Source organism: Culex pipiens, chromosome 3 (assembly GCF_016801865.2).
Source record: "Culex pipiens pallens isolate TS chromosome 3, TS_CPP_V2, whole genome shotgun sequence".
Classification (NCBI taxonomy): Eukaryota; Metazoa; Arthropoda; class Insecta; order Diptera; family Culicidae; genus Culex; species Culex pipiens.
This window is the reverse complement of record NC_068939.1, coordinates 120,112,282-120,129,418: the sequence shown is the minus strand read 5'-3', so window position 1 is coordinate 120,129,418 and position 17,137 is coordinate 120,112,282. Positions and strand designations below refer to the sequence as shown.

The 17,137-nt window shown below is 37.3% G+C and overlaps 1 protein-coding gene across 1 annotated transcript; it reads left to right on the top strand.

The window, feature by feature from the left end:
• The first annotated feature begins 5,876 nt into the window (after positions 1-5,876).
• LOC120413965 (uncharacterized) lies at positions 5,877-8,244 on the top strand. Its single transcript, XM_039574971.2, has 2 exons — positions 5,877-7,568; positions 7,632-8,244. The coding sequence occupies exon 2, from the start codon at positions 7,648-7,650 to the stop codon at positions 8,236-8,238; it is 591 nt and encodes a 196-aa protein (XP_039430905.1). The 5' UTR covers positions 5,877-7,568; positions 7,632-7,647; the 3' UTR covers positions 8,239-8,244.
• Positions 8,245-17,137: the final 8,893 nt, after the last annotated feature.

The following is a 17,137-nucleotide window of genomic DNA, read 5'->3' as shown; positions in this document are numbered from 1 at the left end:
AATGGTTTTCAGGCGTGTTTTTTTAGAACTCTTGTGCCACAAAGAAAGGTTAATTTTTACATAAATTTTGAGAATGAATCTGTATGAAAACAGATATATTCAAAAGCCTAATATCATCTTGCAATAGCCTCCAGCAGTAAAAATCGAGACATTGTTCACCAAACAGTTCCTAGTTTCTTGCGACACAAATCAACAATACATAAGCATTTATTATGCTTTAATATTATTCGTTTATGTCTTTGACATTACCATCTTGCATTTTTTTTCAGCTGAACATTTTATTGCAAGAATGTTAAAAAAAATATTCCTGTTGTTGGAGAAGTAATTTAAAACCAACAATTGGGTCCTACAAGCAGGCATAAATTGCTGATATGATTGTTTATAAAGATAAAGCTAATTTTGATCAGCGCAATGAATTTTTGTACGACCAGAAGGGTTTAAAATAGGTTTTTGAATCAAATTGAAAAAAAACTCACCGGCCTTTGTAGGCAGAAAGTAGGGGAAATATACCTATTCTCGTCAGTCATTTATCTTCGGCATATGAGGAGTTTTTTGCTCGATTAAAGCTAAAAACCGTTTAGGCCATAAACTTATCAGCAACAGCTCCATCTCGAGTAAGCACACAGATTTACGCCGTTTACTGACCAATAAGATAAAATTTAATGCACTTTTGAACAAAATTTCTATTTTGCGGCACCATTTCTAATCACTTTGTTTGAACATACACAAGATTAATATCAACTCAATCGCTTAACGAAAGTCGCCAATCATCTTTTCACTTGCGCTAACGCAAACTCACTTGAAAAATAATACCGAAACATGTAATTGATTAGCAAGCGCTATCAAATAAACAATTGCCCTGAAACACTTGACGTATCACCTATTCTTATCGATGCCAGGAGACTTTCAATGGAAGTAGTACTTTTTACCTAAAAGTGGTGTGCAAATGATTTGAACTGACAACACTTGGCAGACACACAAGTGCGCTGAAAGAAAAAAAAGGCCGATAATAGAAATTGCGTGGGCTTCAGTGCATTCTTGTGTGATTAGAATAGACGAAAGAAATATTTTTGTAATATGATTATAAAAGGAGTAGGAATAACTTTTGGTAAAAGTCAAATTCAACAGAAATGTTCACAAAAAGCTGCTCTACTGGTAGGTGTACTTGGTTTTAGTAAATATCTAGAAATATCTAGAAACATATCGAGCATCATTCAGACACCACCGCTTAGAGGGATGGGAATGCCTTGAAGTGTTCTATTAATTCCACCTAACTATTCATTAATATCTCATAAAAGTGCTGCCAAATAACGTTGCAATAGGGTTCTATACAGCCCTTTTATAAATTTTTGTGCACAACTTTTTAAAAAAAAAAATGAAAAGACAACATTTTTTCGATGGATCAACTATGGTCCCCTTGAAACGAGCTGTCAAGTAGGACATTTTCTGTCAAGATGGTTCGCGAAGTTATTTTTTTTAATTGATTTCAAAATCCATTTTTAAATACTTTGCGGTGCGGGTCATTGTACTCAGAAAAAATAGCTTTATCGTTGTGTACAATAATATCACAAATTTGAGCCTAAATTCGATAAATAATTTTAAATTGATGTTTCCTCAATTGTTCTTTTTAAGGGTTATGCCACCTGCCAACTTTTTGTGTTTTGAATAATTTCAGCGAAAACAAAAAAATAAAACGTAATTTTGCATAGAACTGCTCCGACCAACTTTCCAAAGTCGAAAACCGAAATCTTCGCCTCTAACGCAGATATGAATAATAGCAATAATATTTCGAGACAAAAAATCCACGCGATCGAGACTAAAAGCAGAGAGACTAAAATATTGAGAATATACGAAATCAATAAACTAAAAGACGGATAATATTTTTTCTTATCGAGAGTTTGCGATTAGTAGATATTTGGTGGCCGCGCAGTTATACGACGATATACAACAATTGGAGAAAGTGTAATATTTTATTTACTGTACGGGAGAAGTTAAGAAAAAAAAAAAAAGAATAAAACACGACGTACGGTAGTCAGATATCTTTAAGAATAATATATATATTTTGTACTGAGTATTGAGAGAAACCAAAAGCACAGCGGAAGAGATGTTTAAGCTAAAACAGAAACTATATATTAAACCAAAGTATTACACGATGACTTAAATATATATGCATAAAAAGAAGTTTTAACAGACAAGTAATAAAGATGGGGGAAACGGATTTTGCTGTAAACAGTTGTTACGTTGAGATTGGAACGGAGTTTTGGTAAACCGGATTCGAGAGAACGCAAACGGAAACAGGAAAGGAATTGCATCGGAAACCGCCGCTGAAATATAGACTACCTTGCATAAAAAAAAACTATGTCTACCTATCTACAACAAAAAAGTACCGACAAAGGAATCGTTTGAAAAATACAAAAAATCTCCTATCTTACTCACTACTAGAGGACACACACAGATGAAACAAAATAAAACTAAAAACAAAACACTATCGCATGCAGCAGCAACACACAACAAAAAAGTATAAAAAGAATTCAAAGTACAAACTAACGAAAAAAAAAGAGAAGAAAAATAAATACTGTTGACACAATAGCGAACACAAAACACAACAAGAGTTGCAGATGAAAACATAAACTAAACAAAAAACACTTACCAAAGCGATGTTCAAATAATTACAGCAACTACAACACAAGTGGAGGAAAGAAGACGAAAAACGTACGAAATTTCAACAATACAACATAGAGTATAAAACAAACACAAGAGAAACCCCCTATCATATTTCATATAACCGAAGAAGAATTGATATTTGTCGTTCAGAGAATTATGAAAACTATAACGAGAAAGGATATCCCACAAATGCTATTTTATTATTTTTCAAGTAGACACAGCGAACGAGACGAGCGATACCTGTAGAGAAAGAAAGAGAAAGGGAGAAGCATAAACTTCACAATACAAAACAGAGAAAATCAAACGCAGAAAAAAAACAAATGTATAACGAAATATAGTGACAGAGACAAACAAACAAAAATATAAAATCAAGATAACAAAGCTACACCAGAATAGTACCGTTAACATGAAAAAACACAAGTAAACAGAGAATAACAAAACCCACACAAAAGTACATAAACATACGTTACAGCCAGCTGTTGTGCAATAGCAATAGGTAAACAGAACCCACTTTTAGTCCTCATGAAGAGAAGAGAAGACAAACAAATGTTAAATTTACATTTTTTTTGAATCTCCGAGAAAAGAATTGTGACTCAGCTCATTTCAACAATTTCTAAAATTTGTTGTTGCAAAGATGATCCCTTTTAATGAATATTTTGACAGCTAGCTGTCAAATTAGTTCCATATTTCGCCACTCTGTTTGGTGTGGCGCACGAATTATCGGCATTAAAAACTATTTTTTCCCGAAACGAAAAATGCACTTCAAAGTAAATTTTAATGGTAATCAAATAAGGTTAGCAGATATGATTGAATTAAGGCTTCAAACTTAATTTTGATCGGGTTCCCGAATATTTTTTGTTTTATTACTGTGAATTTGTGTTGACTGATGTTTATATTTAGTGTTATTTGATGACGATAATGACCTAATTTTATGTCTGATTAAAATTCTGGAAAAGGTATATTTCTGGAGTTTTTTTTTAAAGGTCCAATAAACCAAATATCCAGTTTTTTGCTTTTTGGGTGTTTTTGAAACCACCTTGAGTCAGGGGTATTAAAAAACATCCAAAAAGCAAACACTGAAAATTTGGTTTATTGGACCTTTTCAAACAAAACTCCAGATTTTTATGATTTTGGTAGGGCTGCCAATAATTTAACTAAACGAAACATCATTTTTGAAGGTTTAATTTCATACTTCACCCTATTTGCATAAGTATTTTTGAGCAAATTAAAGAAAAACCTTTTGTAACCTTTTGACAGGGTGACCAGCCTTATAATAATGTAATCATTGCTTCTAAAGTTTTCAAAATAGTTTCCAGAGTGACTAGATATAACTTTTATGACTGTCTTGTTGTTTTTTTTATTACGATATAGGGTTGCCAGCAATTTAATATAGAAAAAAAATAATTTAAAAATGTTTGTGAAATTATGGTTAATGTGTAACTTCCAGGAAGTTTGAAATTGTGAATGATAAATTTTCTTTTGTATATCTTTTGATAGGGTTACCAACCAAATTTCAAACTAGATTCACATATTTATGAAATGTTAACCGTTTGGATATTTTTAAGGAGAGTTTGTGAAAGAATCTTTCAAGTTTAATTCTAAGATTAAGTTTTATTATTTATTTTTTCAAACTTTTTGTGAAAAATCTTTTTATTATCATATCGATCAAACAAAATTCAAACAAAAATACAGACTTGTTCTTGCTAATTGACGTTAAGTCGCAATTCTTTTTAGGAATTCAAAAGTTATCACTTATAGTTTGAAAATATTTTCCGAAAAATCGACGATATCAACATTTAAGTACGAAGCAAAGGCACTTGTTTCCCTAATTGTGTGTGCTGTATAAAACCTTCAAACACCCGTTGTGTAAATGTAACTTACTCTCCTTTTTCATTGATATTGTGTAATAGTTTAATTTCCCGAGCGGTGAATCTTGGAAATGAGAAAATAACCTAAAAAGTAAGACGGAAGACGACGGAAAACAACACGAGAAAAAAAGGAAGATTTTGAGTGGAAAATTTGAAAGCAGGCGGTCAGAAAGTGTAAAATAATAAAGTATTACTTTGGAAGGAGGAATTATGCGTACAATACAATATATATTTTTATACAAATATCTACTTTATCTCGTATATTTTGTAAGTATATTGTAGTATCATGACGGAGGAGGTGGAGAAACACGTTGGAGAAGTATATTACTATCAACATAGGAGGAGAATGTTCGTTTTGATGGCAACAAGTGAAACAGAAAATACATTAATTTACTCTAATTTAGCAAGTACTGGACAAATATTTGAGTGAACGCAAAAAAGGAAAAAAAATATCAACTCAAAACTGGGTTATAAAATTTTAAACGCGCAAAATAAGTCTTACGCAACAAAATCGCATTCTATGTTATGATATAAGTTATGATTAATACACGCAAAAGAGAAAAAAAAAGTTTTAAAAAGCAAACAAAAAACTAAGCAGTTCCAGTTCCAACTAAGGGCGTTTAAGCAGGAGTCGAAATCCGAAATATGAAAGCGATATTTTTAGGGTTTTACTGATTTACTGAGCAACACGTGTAGCCTGTAAGGTGAAAACAGCAACAACAACAACAACAAAATAATATATACGATAAATTTGTGCTTTTTCTTAAACAAACTTGGGGGCGTTTCTTTTGCGTTCTACACAGAACGGGTGAAAGCTTTGATGACAGTCATACATGTCTAAATGACTAAATATATGGATAGAGGATGTTGCAATGCATCTTTCACAAATAAAAATCACTTAATTAGTCTTTAGTTTTGGCTGTTTTGGCCTTAAGACAAACGGCTAATCCACTTGGTCCTATAGAAGGGGTTTGAGTTTACGCGCCAAGTACTGGGTTTTCTTATCATCCCCCGCGGAAGTGATGACAACATGTGCTGCTATGTGAGCCATCGATTAGAGTACAGAGCGGATTCGTTAATTCGAATATCGCTAGTTCGAACGTGCGTTAGTCGGAATTCTCGCAAATTCGATCGGATTCGAAATAAAAAAGGACTCAACCGTCATAACTAGTTGTCAAACTGATGTTCACATGGGGTTTTTTCGAAGATTTCCGAGCACGTGGATTCATGCTTTTGACAGTTGTCAGTCGTTCCAATTGACGTATTTGGATTCGCTAAAAAAATATTATTAAACAGGCTACCTGATTTATGGAGCCCTAATATAACAAAAAGATGTTCTGGTGAAAAACAATGAAAGAAAAGTACACAAATAGTAGTTTATGCAATAAGTTGCAAAAAGAGGAAAAAAATGAAAAAATCAAGTTTTGCAATGAAATCCATACAACATTTTTTGCAATTCCGAAAAACACCCATCGAGTGAAATTTTAAGTCAAATTTTCATGTATTTTGTCAATAAATCGTTTAAATCAAAAAAAAGTTGAAATAAGTTACTTTTCGAAACAAGTGCTGAAAAGTTCAACTTTTCAGCACCCATTTCAGTGCTGAAAAGTAGAACTTTTCAGCATTTATTTTGAAAAGAGTTGCTATTCGATTCTGTTATTTTTGGTACAGAAAAGTAGGCTATTTCGTCGTTCAAGAATGACAGGAAAAGTAAGTAGTTTCACGACGGAATTGCAAAAAACAAATTTCAATCCGCCGCTCAGTCAAGTGCAGTTAATCAGACCACCTGAAAAATACCGCGATGATGTTTTGTGCACACGAACGGCAAACAGATTGGCGGCTTCATTCAAAAATTAATAAACAACACTACGAATCAAAACGATGCAGCCACTGAAATTGAAGTTGACCTGCTTGCTAGCCATACGCTACGGCTAACTCGTTCTCTTCGATCATCTGAGCACTCGCATTTCACTTGCAACTGAGTCAAAAAGAAACTCGTCGGCGTCGTCACCGAAACCATCACTGGGGCCATCACCGGAGCCAACGCCGTAGTCATCGCAGGCAGCTACCTCGCAGCAACGCGGCAATTGCAAGTCAACGGAGACATCGCCGAACAGCTACGTCGGCGTCGGCGTCGTCACCGAGTTATCGCAGGCAGCTACCTCGCAGCAACGCGGCAATTGCAAGTCAACTGAGACATTGCCCGTGTGCTGTGTATGTCCCCCTCACAGCTACCTCGCAGGCAGCTACTTCGGCATCGTCACCGAGTTATCGCAGGCAGCTACCTCGCAGCAACGCGGCAATTGCAAGTGGACTGCGTTATGAACATGGGATTGGAACAAATTTTCGTATGTTGATCGACACATTTTTGCAAGAGATACTTGTTGAGTTTAGAATAATACGTCGGCGTCGTCACCGAGACCATCACTGGAAACATCGTTTTCTTTTCACATTTGAAACATACAAATTAGTAAATACCCTGACTGACAAACCCAAACAACATAATTAACAAAAGCAGTCCAAACAGTTGCAGTCTAAATTTGCCCTCCTGTTTCTTTGTACAAGTTATGAAAAGAATTCAAATCGTACAAGTCGTATTCTTTACCCGATTCAATAAAACATTGAAGGGGCAGTTTGCGCTTAGACAACATGCGGATTCTGTTTTCAACCAGATTTCCCAGTTCGTCCTCATCCACCGGACGCCAACACACAAATGGGTTCGTACCCAAGCTAGACAACCAAACCCGGGATGTGCTTTGTCACTGGCGAAAGGAAAGCTTGGGCCGTATTGCTGATAACGCGTCGCGCACGCGAGACCGACCGGAAAGTAGCATTCATGAAAACTATCCCTCTCGTGTGCGCGATAAGTTTATCTGCATTACACGACACTGCGTTATGAATTTTTGCATGAGATGCTTGATGAGTTTAGAATAAATCCCCCTACATAAGAAATCGATTCTTTGGGGCCACTTAGGTCAGTGCTGAGGTTGGTCTTTAGTCCTACGGTAATCGATTGGCCATATTTTGAAGTGAGAGGTGAGATTTTGCCTGCACTTGCTAAGTTAAAAAAAAGGTTTAAAAAGTTTTTTTTTTCAACAGGACTTGCGGATTGCGAATGGAACGCACTATGTCAGTTTTAGGGCTGAGGGCGCAGTTGTACTCCCTTGACAAAGGAAATAAACCACTTAAGGACTTGCTGTTCCAACACAACACAATCATTCAGAAAATGGTGCGCGAAGGGGAATCGATCTCTTATCTGGAAAATCACTATACCTTCATGAGAGCGATTCCACAGCTGAGGCAGGAGCTCGAGAACGTTGTTCAACTGGATGGCGTGGATGTGGTGGGGTCAACGCGTCAGCGGAAGAAACACGTGGTGTGTCATCACTGTGGAAATGCGGGTCACAAGCGGAACAAGTGCTTGGCGCGAAAACGCAAACCACGTCCAGAGCCAATGGAGGTGGATGAGGAGCCGATGGAGCTGCCGGTGCCATCAAGCTGTGACCCGACAGTGGCCAAACGAAGGGCACTAATGGCGTCTCTCAGTGACGAAAGCAACATTGAGGACAAAATTCGAGGTTTGGCGGATCGTAAATTGCCGCTACAGTGTTGCATAGAACCAGGCGAAGCGTACAATCTGTATGATGTGCAATCATTTAATGAAATGTACGACGAAGCAATGATGCAAATAAAGTCGAATAGTTGATTGTTATCCTTTTCTGTGTTTTTTCTTTTTTTCATAAAATCGAAACTTTCTTGCTAGTATGTTGGTATGTATTGTTTTGTATTGCAGCAACTTAATTTTAAAATATGGCTAATGTCTTAGGGGGCCTTTCATAAACCATGTGGACTTTTTTCTTTAAAATTTGATAGGTTGAAATGAAAGTTTAATCCAGGTGGGTCTAAACATGGAGTTATTTGCGATACTATCAATGCTTGTGTGCTCGATTGTGCCACTTTTGCTAGGTTTCTTATCTTGAAATTGCAAGTGCGCACTAGGGTGACAAGAAAAAAAAATGTTTTTTGTAAATAAAATCTTAAGAGATCACCAGCTTTAACTACAGACTGTCTAGGGAAACAGACTGGCCAATGTAAAATAAACAGGCACTGGCAACGTATGTTTTGCGCTTGCAACACTGCCAGTTTTGCTGGGCGTAAAGGGCGTTTGGTGTCCAGAAACATTGGCTAGACAATCTGTAGCTTGACCGATCTTTAGCGACCCTTAAACCTTAACCGATTTGGCTCAAAATTGGCACAGTTACTTATATTTTCCTAAGGAACCGAGTCAGGGGGTATCCCTGATATCGATGTCTTTTATTGTCACCCTAGTGTGCACCCATGCATGTATAGTAGGGTGTTTCAACCAAACAAAAAAGTTCTCAGATCACGGCAAACCGAGGTTCCCCTTGTAGAGGATACCCATAGGGACTCTCAAGCCAAATATCAGCCCATTTGGTTGAGAATTGGCATGTCCCCAGCGAGTTGAAATTTACATGGAAATTATTGGGTATTCAGAGAAAAATGTCATCCCCGTTCGCCGAACAAGCGTCACTTTGCTTCCGCGCCGACCCAAATCCACCAAAAAGGAAGTAGGGTGAACGGTCATGCGGCTTCGTAGTTCCCCAAATCAGTTCCGTGACGGCTCTGGGAGCATAAACAAATAGACATAAGAATCAAAAAGCAACAGTGTACACAGAAAAAAAATATGTGAATTTACTCGACACGGAAAAAATGAATCAAATGTAAACTCAGTCGATGTAAATTTGAGATTTGACGTAAACGGTTGAATCACACGTAAAATCATGTTTTTACGTATAATTTGTTGCACATTTACATCAAATTGTATTTAAATTTAAATGTTTAATGACGTGCAAAAGTGTTACATCATAAATGATGTAACATTCGGATTTTTTTTTGTGTGTAGGGAATATTGAAGGAACAGTTGATAGAAACAGTTGCTTGACCAGTTCATTTTCTAACTTGATTTTTTCTTGTAGAAGTCATTTTCATTTGTTTTTAGGTTAAGTTATTTCTCTTCAATTATGATGAAATGTACTATAACTTAATTTTTAGTTATTTAAAGTGTTTTGTTTGTAGTTTTGCCATGTTTTACTTCAAGTGCGGTTACATTTTGAGTCTCTTTGTAATTTGATTGTTATGTCTGTTTGACTATGCTTCCAGAGTCGGCGCGGAAGCAAAGTGACGCTTGTTCGGCGAACGGGGATGACATTTTTCTCTGAATACCCAATACCTACTGTTGTACAACGACTCGGTGGAACCGGCGATCACGCCGAACGATCCGCCAGGGCGTGAAAGAGACTTTAAGCTTTCATCATCAAAGCCCACGGATGGTAAAAAATTGTAGAATTTAGTCACAAAAGTCAACTGATTAACAAAAGAAGGGAAAATTCTTGCATAACATCACATTGAAAGAATGCACAATAGGGTGACAAGAAAAAATGAAAATTTTGGGAAATCTGAAGAGATACCCCCTGGATCGTTTTTTTAGGCAATAATAAGTTACTGTGCCAATTTTGAGTCAAATCGGTTAAGGCTAAGGGGTCGCTTTTTATCGTTGAAGTTTATATGGGGAAAATCGCTAAAATGTATGGGGAAAAACATCGCTTCAGGATTTTGGCAGCAGGTGGCGCAGGTCTCGCCCAAAATTGTCCAAGTGTGAGATTCTTGTAGGAAATTTAATCTCCTGCAACTTTGTCGAAGGGTGCAAGTAGATCCGGGTTGATCCTGATGAGTTATTAGCAATGCGATGAAAAGAAATTGGCTTATATACTTGAAAGAATATAAGGGGTATATAAGAAGTACACAAAAAAATACTTTTTACTAGAACAATCATCAAAAATCAGGATCAACTCGGATCGTTTTGCACCCTTCGACAAAGTTGTAGGAAATTAAATTTCCTACAAGAATCTCACTCTTGGAAAATTTTGGGTGAGACCCGCGCCACCTGGCAGAAAAATATTAAAACGATGTTTTTCTGCATACATTTTTGCGATTTTCCCCATATAAACTTCAACGGTAACGGGGGGGGGGGGGGGGGGGGCGGTCGTTCAACTAGAACGGACGGTTGAATGTTGAGGGTTATGAAGATAACCAGGGCGAAGAAACTGTGGAGAATGTTCCCTTGGTGGAACAAGTGAAAGGTAAGTGAAATGTAATGGTTATAAAATATTGTGAAAATGTTATGCAGCTACTTGTTTTGCCATTTTCTTCAAAGACTGCGTGTATTTCCTTGACAAAAAGTCAGCAATTAATCGTATGAATCGAAAACATCACTAAAACATACAAATATAAATTGAGTGTATAGACTTATCTAAGCCCGATTTCACGCACACTACCTTACCATTTGTGTTAGCTGGCGGGTACAAATTTTAACTTAAAAACCCTTCTTGTACGTACACGCAATACACGCACGTAGATAACTCTATGGGCATATGTTGTGGAATGTGGTAAAGAATTTCACTTCTTTGATTAGAGCCTTAGTTGAACGATTAAAGAAGATTTTTGTTGCTTTTGGTTCGTCATGTTACTCTTTCGTGCGCTTTTGTTATAAAGTTGGACTGTATAAAAAAAATGTTTCGCGAGTTTTTGTGAAAAAGTTAAAATGTTGTCCATGACCAATATATTATCCAATTGCCAATTATATCTTTCAATAACTTAATATAATATAATGTTTTCAAGCATTGCCACCTCCGTGAAAATAAATTGCCAAAACACGAAAGTTGTGCGTAACTTTACATGTTTAATTGGAAAAATAATATGCTTCGATGCATTCCGTCAGTGGCCATTATTTTCATGTACCAAATGATATTGTGATATATGATGTATTTTTACATTGATTTAATTTTCATTGGAAATGAGCCTTGACCCAGTCACTTCAAAAAAGTGTTGAATTGCAATGTCCGCTTCATGACGTCTCGCCCAGAGGTAACGTCTGTTAACGTCTGTCTGGTAGTTGTTGGCAACGATGCGAGGTTAAATCATCGTAGGTCTTCTTTTCTGGAAGATCGCTCGTCTGGGTGGGCTGAATACAAGAGTAACTTTTCCGTTAGGATGGTTCCCGCTTCGCAGACCGTTAACTGGCACTTATCGCTCCTCTAAAACGCACCCATCTAAATCGTACCGGAAGTGCTGCTACAGATATTCTGCCAACCACCGAAACACAATCCGAACCTGGTTACCCGATTAGGGGTTTAAAAGAAACAGAAAAAAAACTTGTTCTTAAAAATCAATCATTTCGAGCCACCTTAAGGTGTATTAATAAATCTTTGTACAATATGTAACAATAGATCTTCGCTTTAGTATTTCCAAATTATTTTCAATTGCACACAGGTTATCGTTGTTTCAGCGAACGATTGGAGCACCGTTAAGAAAGGAGCGATTCTGAAATTTGTGGTTGAGTTTGAAATATTACATAGCAAGCAACTGGCGTGTGAGATCGGGGAGATCTTATTCTTCGTGAACGTGTTGAATGAGGCGTGGGTGAACGTGCGCCGTCTGTCGATCGGGAACGTCCAGGAGGGATTAGTTGCGATGAGCAGCGTTGTCATCATGAACACGAGCAGCGAGAAACGGATGTGTTTCAAAAAAAGGATTTATTTCTGTCGGACATGTCCATATTACACGACATCGATGTTCAAGTCCAGGTCCCACGACATACTGTGGAAGGACTGCAGCAACAATCCCTTCTGTACAAAATGCCGCACGTTGTTTTCGAACTCAACGAACCTAGAAATTCACGTCTCGAGGGACAAATGCGAAGATCTGAAGCAAAGCGAGATGCGTTGCGTGAAACGCGGGAAGGCGTTCAAAAATAACAAATATTTAAAAAGGCATTCCAGCAAACAGTGCCTGAAACTGGTGATGCAACAACGCTACACCATCGATGCAAAGAAGGCACTGCCGGACATCATCCCGCAGTGCTCGTACTGCTTGCGCTATTTCATCGAACAAAGCAAATTGGATGCCCACCTCAAAAAACGTGCCAAATGTTGCATTACGTCAGAAAAACTGCTGAAAGATCCTTCTACAATTCGTTGCACAAAGTGTTTGATGGTGTTCACGTACGAAAAAACAATGAAAGTACACCGAGACAATAATTTCTGCCGAACTCAAACACTTTGCACAATATCCGGCATAAGGTAGGATGCAGAGGCCAAGTCTTCCGCATACCTATTTTCCCGGAGGACGACACCGTTTAAATTCGCGTCCACGACTTGCCACCACAGATGCCGAGCGATGATAGAATGGGCTCTTCGGTCGCGTTGCTCGGATGATTTTCCCCTCAAAACAGGTACTTGACATTCCCGTCCGTGAGTGGGAAGCGCTCATTTTGCTTGCAAAATCTCTGCATTTTGAAAACATTTTAAAACATTCAATTGTTTCCAGGGCTGTGGAGTCGGAGTCGGAGTCGGAGCCGGAGTCGGTGGAGTCGGGTCTTTTTGGGGACCTGGAGTCGGAGTCGGAGTCGGAGTCGTCAAAACTCGAACAGCTGGAGTCGGAGTCGGAGCCGGAGTCGGCTAAATTTGAAGAGCTGGAGTCGGAGTCGGAGTCGGAGCCAAAGATTTCTGATAACCCGGAGTCGGAGTCGGAGTCGGAGTTATCTTAAATTCAACAATTTTTTTTTATTTTCCAGTATTTGCTATGAAACCGCTTAATAACTCAAAAAATTAAAATCATAATTGGTTTTGTAGCCAGAATTAATTGATTCTTGACTGCTTCCTTTTGCCTGTATTCATGTACCCTTTCAATGCAAATTTGACCAAATTTAATTCAGTTCTGAAAAAAGTTTACACACAATCATCTTATACCACAATAAAAACCCGTTTTTTCAACATTTTTATTTTTAAAACCGCTGTATCTTCCCAAGGATTGGACATAGGACAATGGTCAATATGGAGAGTTTTATGTAAAATTGTCTGGGGAATCGAATGCCACTACCGGTTTTACAAAATTTTGATGTTTAGACCACTTTTCAAAAAAAACTTTTTTAATAAATGATTTTTGTATTTTTTTAGGAGAGACATACCATCCTTTATTTTCCGTCAGTCTTTTGGTAACATTTTAGGCTATCTTCTCAAAAATTTTAAACAAAAAAAAAATCGTGACTTCACCTTAAAATTTAACTTTTAAACATAAAAATTTAAAAATCCCATAGAAGTGGCGTGTATTTTCCTTTCAGTGATTTTTTTTCAGAAAGCCCATCCAATTTCCTACAAGTTTGTCTTTGACCACTTTTTGGTACGACGCAACGGCTTCGAGATACAGTAATTTTAAATTACAAAATACAAAAATATTTAAATACCTTACGCCCTTCTCAAATGTTGTTTTCGAGTACTATTGGCTCCATATACACAAAAATGGCTTATATAGGCCTAGGAAAACATGTCTACAAAGTTTCATTGAAATCGGAGAGGGTCGGGTACAAAAGTACCAGAAAAATTCCTGATTTGAGCTGGAATTGCTCTATATATTTTTTATATCTTGACAGATACGTATTTCGTCAACTACTTGCAGACTTCATCAGTGTTCTGTTCTCGACTATTAAATATATCGATTATCTTAATTTTTACTATTTCTCTACTAAAATCTGAGAATGTTGATCCTTAGGCAAACTATTTTGATATTGTCGCATACTATCGTTAAAAAAATCTCAATATTTCTGGACAGAATAGAATTTCAAGATAAAAAATGTATAAAAAATGATAGGATTTTAATTTATGTTTAAAATATTATTCAAAATAATCAAATTCAAAATAGTATTCAACCGGTAATATTTTTCTCATTCTGTTTGTCCCACGTCAATATGATATCCGTGCCCTAGAAATTATTTTACCTGTAGATTTTTGTGTTTATCCAATTTTAAGTTTTTCATATATTTTGATGGATGCGCGACCATTTTTTTTTTATTTAAAAAAACAAAACAAGGTGACTTTGATTGTCACTGTGCGTTTTATAAATCGTCAGCTGTGTGCTATCTTGTGACAACGATCATTTAACACTTTTCGAGAAAATCGATTTTTAAAGTTTGATGATAAATATTTTCAAAACTATGAATGATAGAGCCAAACTTTTTGAAGCAATCGGTTCGTATACTATCGCTTAACAAACGCTCCAAGTTTCAACTAATTTGGTTACACCAGTTAAAAGATACAGTAAATTATGTAATCAAAAATCTGAAAAGCACGTGTCACAAGTGTGTTTCGAAAGTAAAATTGTACTACGTGTCACGAGTGTGCACAGAATTTCCATACAAACTAAAATAGACTTAAATCAATAGTTTAACCGACTTAATCAGTATATTTTCAAAAACAAAAGATTGCAATGCCTTCAGAAAATGAGTATCAACATAAATTTGTGAAAAACAAGAAAAATTTCCCACATTTTCCAACAACATGTATGACGTGTCACAAGTGTGCACGATCATTTTGTTGATAAAATGGTCTATGTCACAAGTGTGTATTGCGATATCCGGGAAACGAAAGCGAGTTTCCAAAATCGGGTTAATGCATCTTGTGGTGTTTGTTAAGTATAGCAAAACGTCATCATTAACTCATTTTCGACCAAAATGGTCTATGTCACAAGATAGCACACAGCTGACGAAATGTCAGCCTTGAAGTGAGCAAATTAAATTTATATGTAAATCGATTATTAAGGCCAGTTTTCTTTTAATGATCATTCAAAACATAACATATCAATATTTCAGCTTTTAATAAATTTATTAGAAATTTGAGGTTAAGTAAATAAATCCAAATTTACTTACCAAACTGTTCTTCTGAAAATGCCTTCAAAAATGGAGATATTTTTTGATTGCTGTTTCAATAACTAATAAATAATAAATAATTCTATTCATCAATGTTTTCTAACTAACTTTTGAAACATTTAAAAATATGTGGAGTCGGAGTCGGAGCCAACCATTTTTTAAAAACTGGAGTCGGAGTCGGAGTCGGAGTCGGCTAATCTCAGAAAGCTGGAGTCGGAGTCGGTTGGAGCTGAGAGCCGGAGCCGGAGTCAGAGTCGGAGTCGGCTAATCTCTGAAAGCCGGAGTCGGAGTCGGAGTCGGAGTCGCTTGAACAATGACCCGACTCCGTAGCCCTGATTGTTTCAATAGTTAAACTATTTTGCCAACAATGAAAGTTTTGTGGTAAATTGCTGAATAATTTTCGAATCGAATGGAACATAAATCGTGTCGATTCGATTAGAGGGAAGGAAGATATAAGCGTTTGACGGATGACGCAGTATTCCAGGGCCTTCGGCCCGGGTTTTTTGGAATGGCACCCCAGTACCTTCGAGTAAGACGTAGCCAACGAGCCAACGACCTCGGACGATGAGCACCACACAAAACCAACAGATCAAACAAACTTCCAGTCCAATCCAATGGATCTTTTTTTTTTCTTTCTGTTATAGTATTAAGCAACTTAATCCTGATAACGAGAACTATTGTAGCGTGTTACCCATTTTTACTGTTATTAAGCATTTCCAGATCTATAACACAGTCCCTATTGAGAGGGAAAGTGCTGCCGCGAAACGGCGCCGCGAAACGCTGCCGCGAAACGGCGCCGCAAAACGCTGCCGCAAAACGGCGCCGCAAAACGGCGCCGCGATGATTTTCTTGGATTTACTAATTCGCCGTTCAACATATTTTGTTTTGTTGGTTGGTTGTCAGGATTGCAGTGATGTGCTTGCCTACGCGCACGGGTATGAATCTTCAAGCAATTTCAATATGGCGACTTGTATCAGAAGAAAGCGAAGCATTTTCGCTAGTTCTCACTGTTCTGTGTTCTGAGTGCACGTCCGCAAACATAGACCACACACATACTAACACAAAGCGCCACCAAGAGACAAAAGGTGATTACGAATATTTTTGACACTTTCGTTAAAAATATGCGGTTTTGCAAAAACAAATAACAAAACAAACTTTTTAAGTGTAGTTCGGCTGTCAAACTTGTAATTCGTTGCTGATTTGTTCGAAAATTTGTTAAAAATAATAAGTTTTATGCAGCACCCATTTTGGACGGACATTTCTGTTGTCACCTTCTGGTTCCTTGGATTGGCCATGGATAATTTTACAGTGTAATAAACAGGGCAGCTAACACCACGCGGCGCCACTGTTCCGAATGAAAAAATGATACAGATTTTTCAGACGAGTTTCAATCCCGTGCTACGCGTCTCTACGTATCTCTTCTCTCTGCAGAGACGGGAGAGCTTTTGGAATTTTTTTTTTTTTTTCATAAAATTATTTTTATTAGGTCCTTTTCGGTACTGGGACCTGGTTAGGACCGAGTCGGCTTTTGTAATTACATTTGGCTTAATAATTACAGAGGATCTTGTGTGTAAATGTTAGTGGGAGGGGAGCCGATTACCCGCGGCCTACTCGGGGTTAGTAGGGAAGGGATTGATGTTAAAGACAAGGCGTGGGAAGGGAAGGGGGATTGTGTAGGGGTCTTGGTTGGCTCTGCTGGCCTTTGCGTTTTGTCCTCAGCCGCAACTCGGTGTCCAGCTGCTGGGGCGTTCTTGCTTTGCTTCCGGTGCAATCCAGAAACGACGGCTTTGTGCGAAGGCGAGTTATACTAACAGAAGGAAAACTA

What these genes read in the sequence shown, in the direction of transcription:
- LOC120413965 (XM_039574971.2), top strand. Translation starts at nt 7,648, where the DNA reads ATGGAACGCACTATGTCAGTTTTAGGGCTGAGGGCGCAGTTGTACTCC.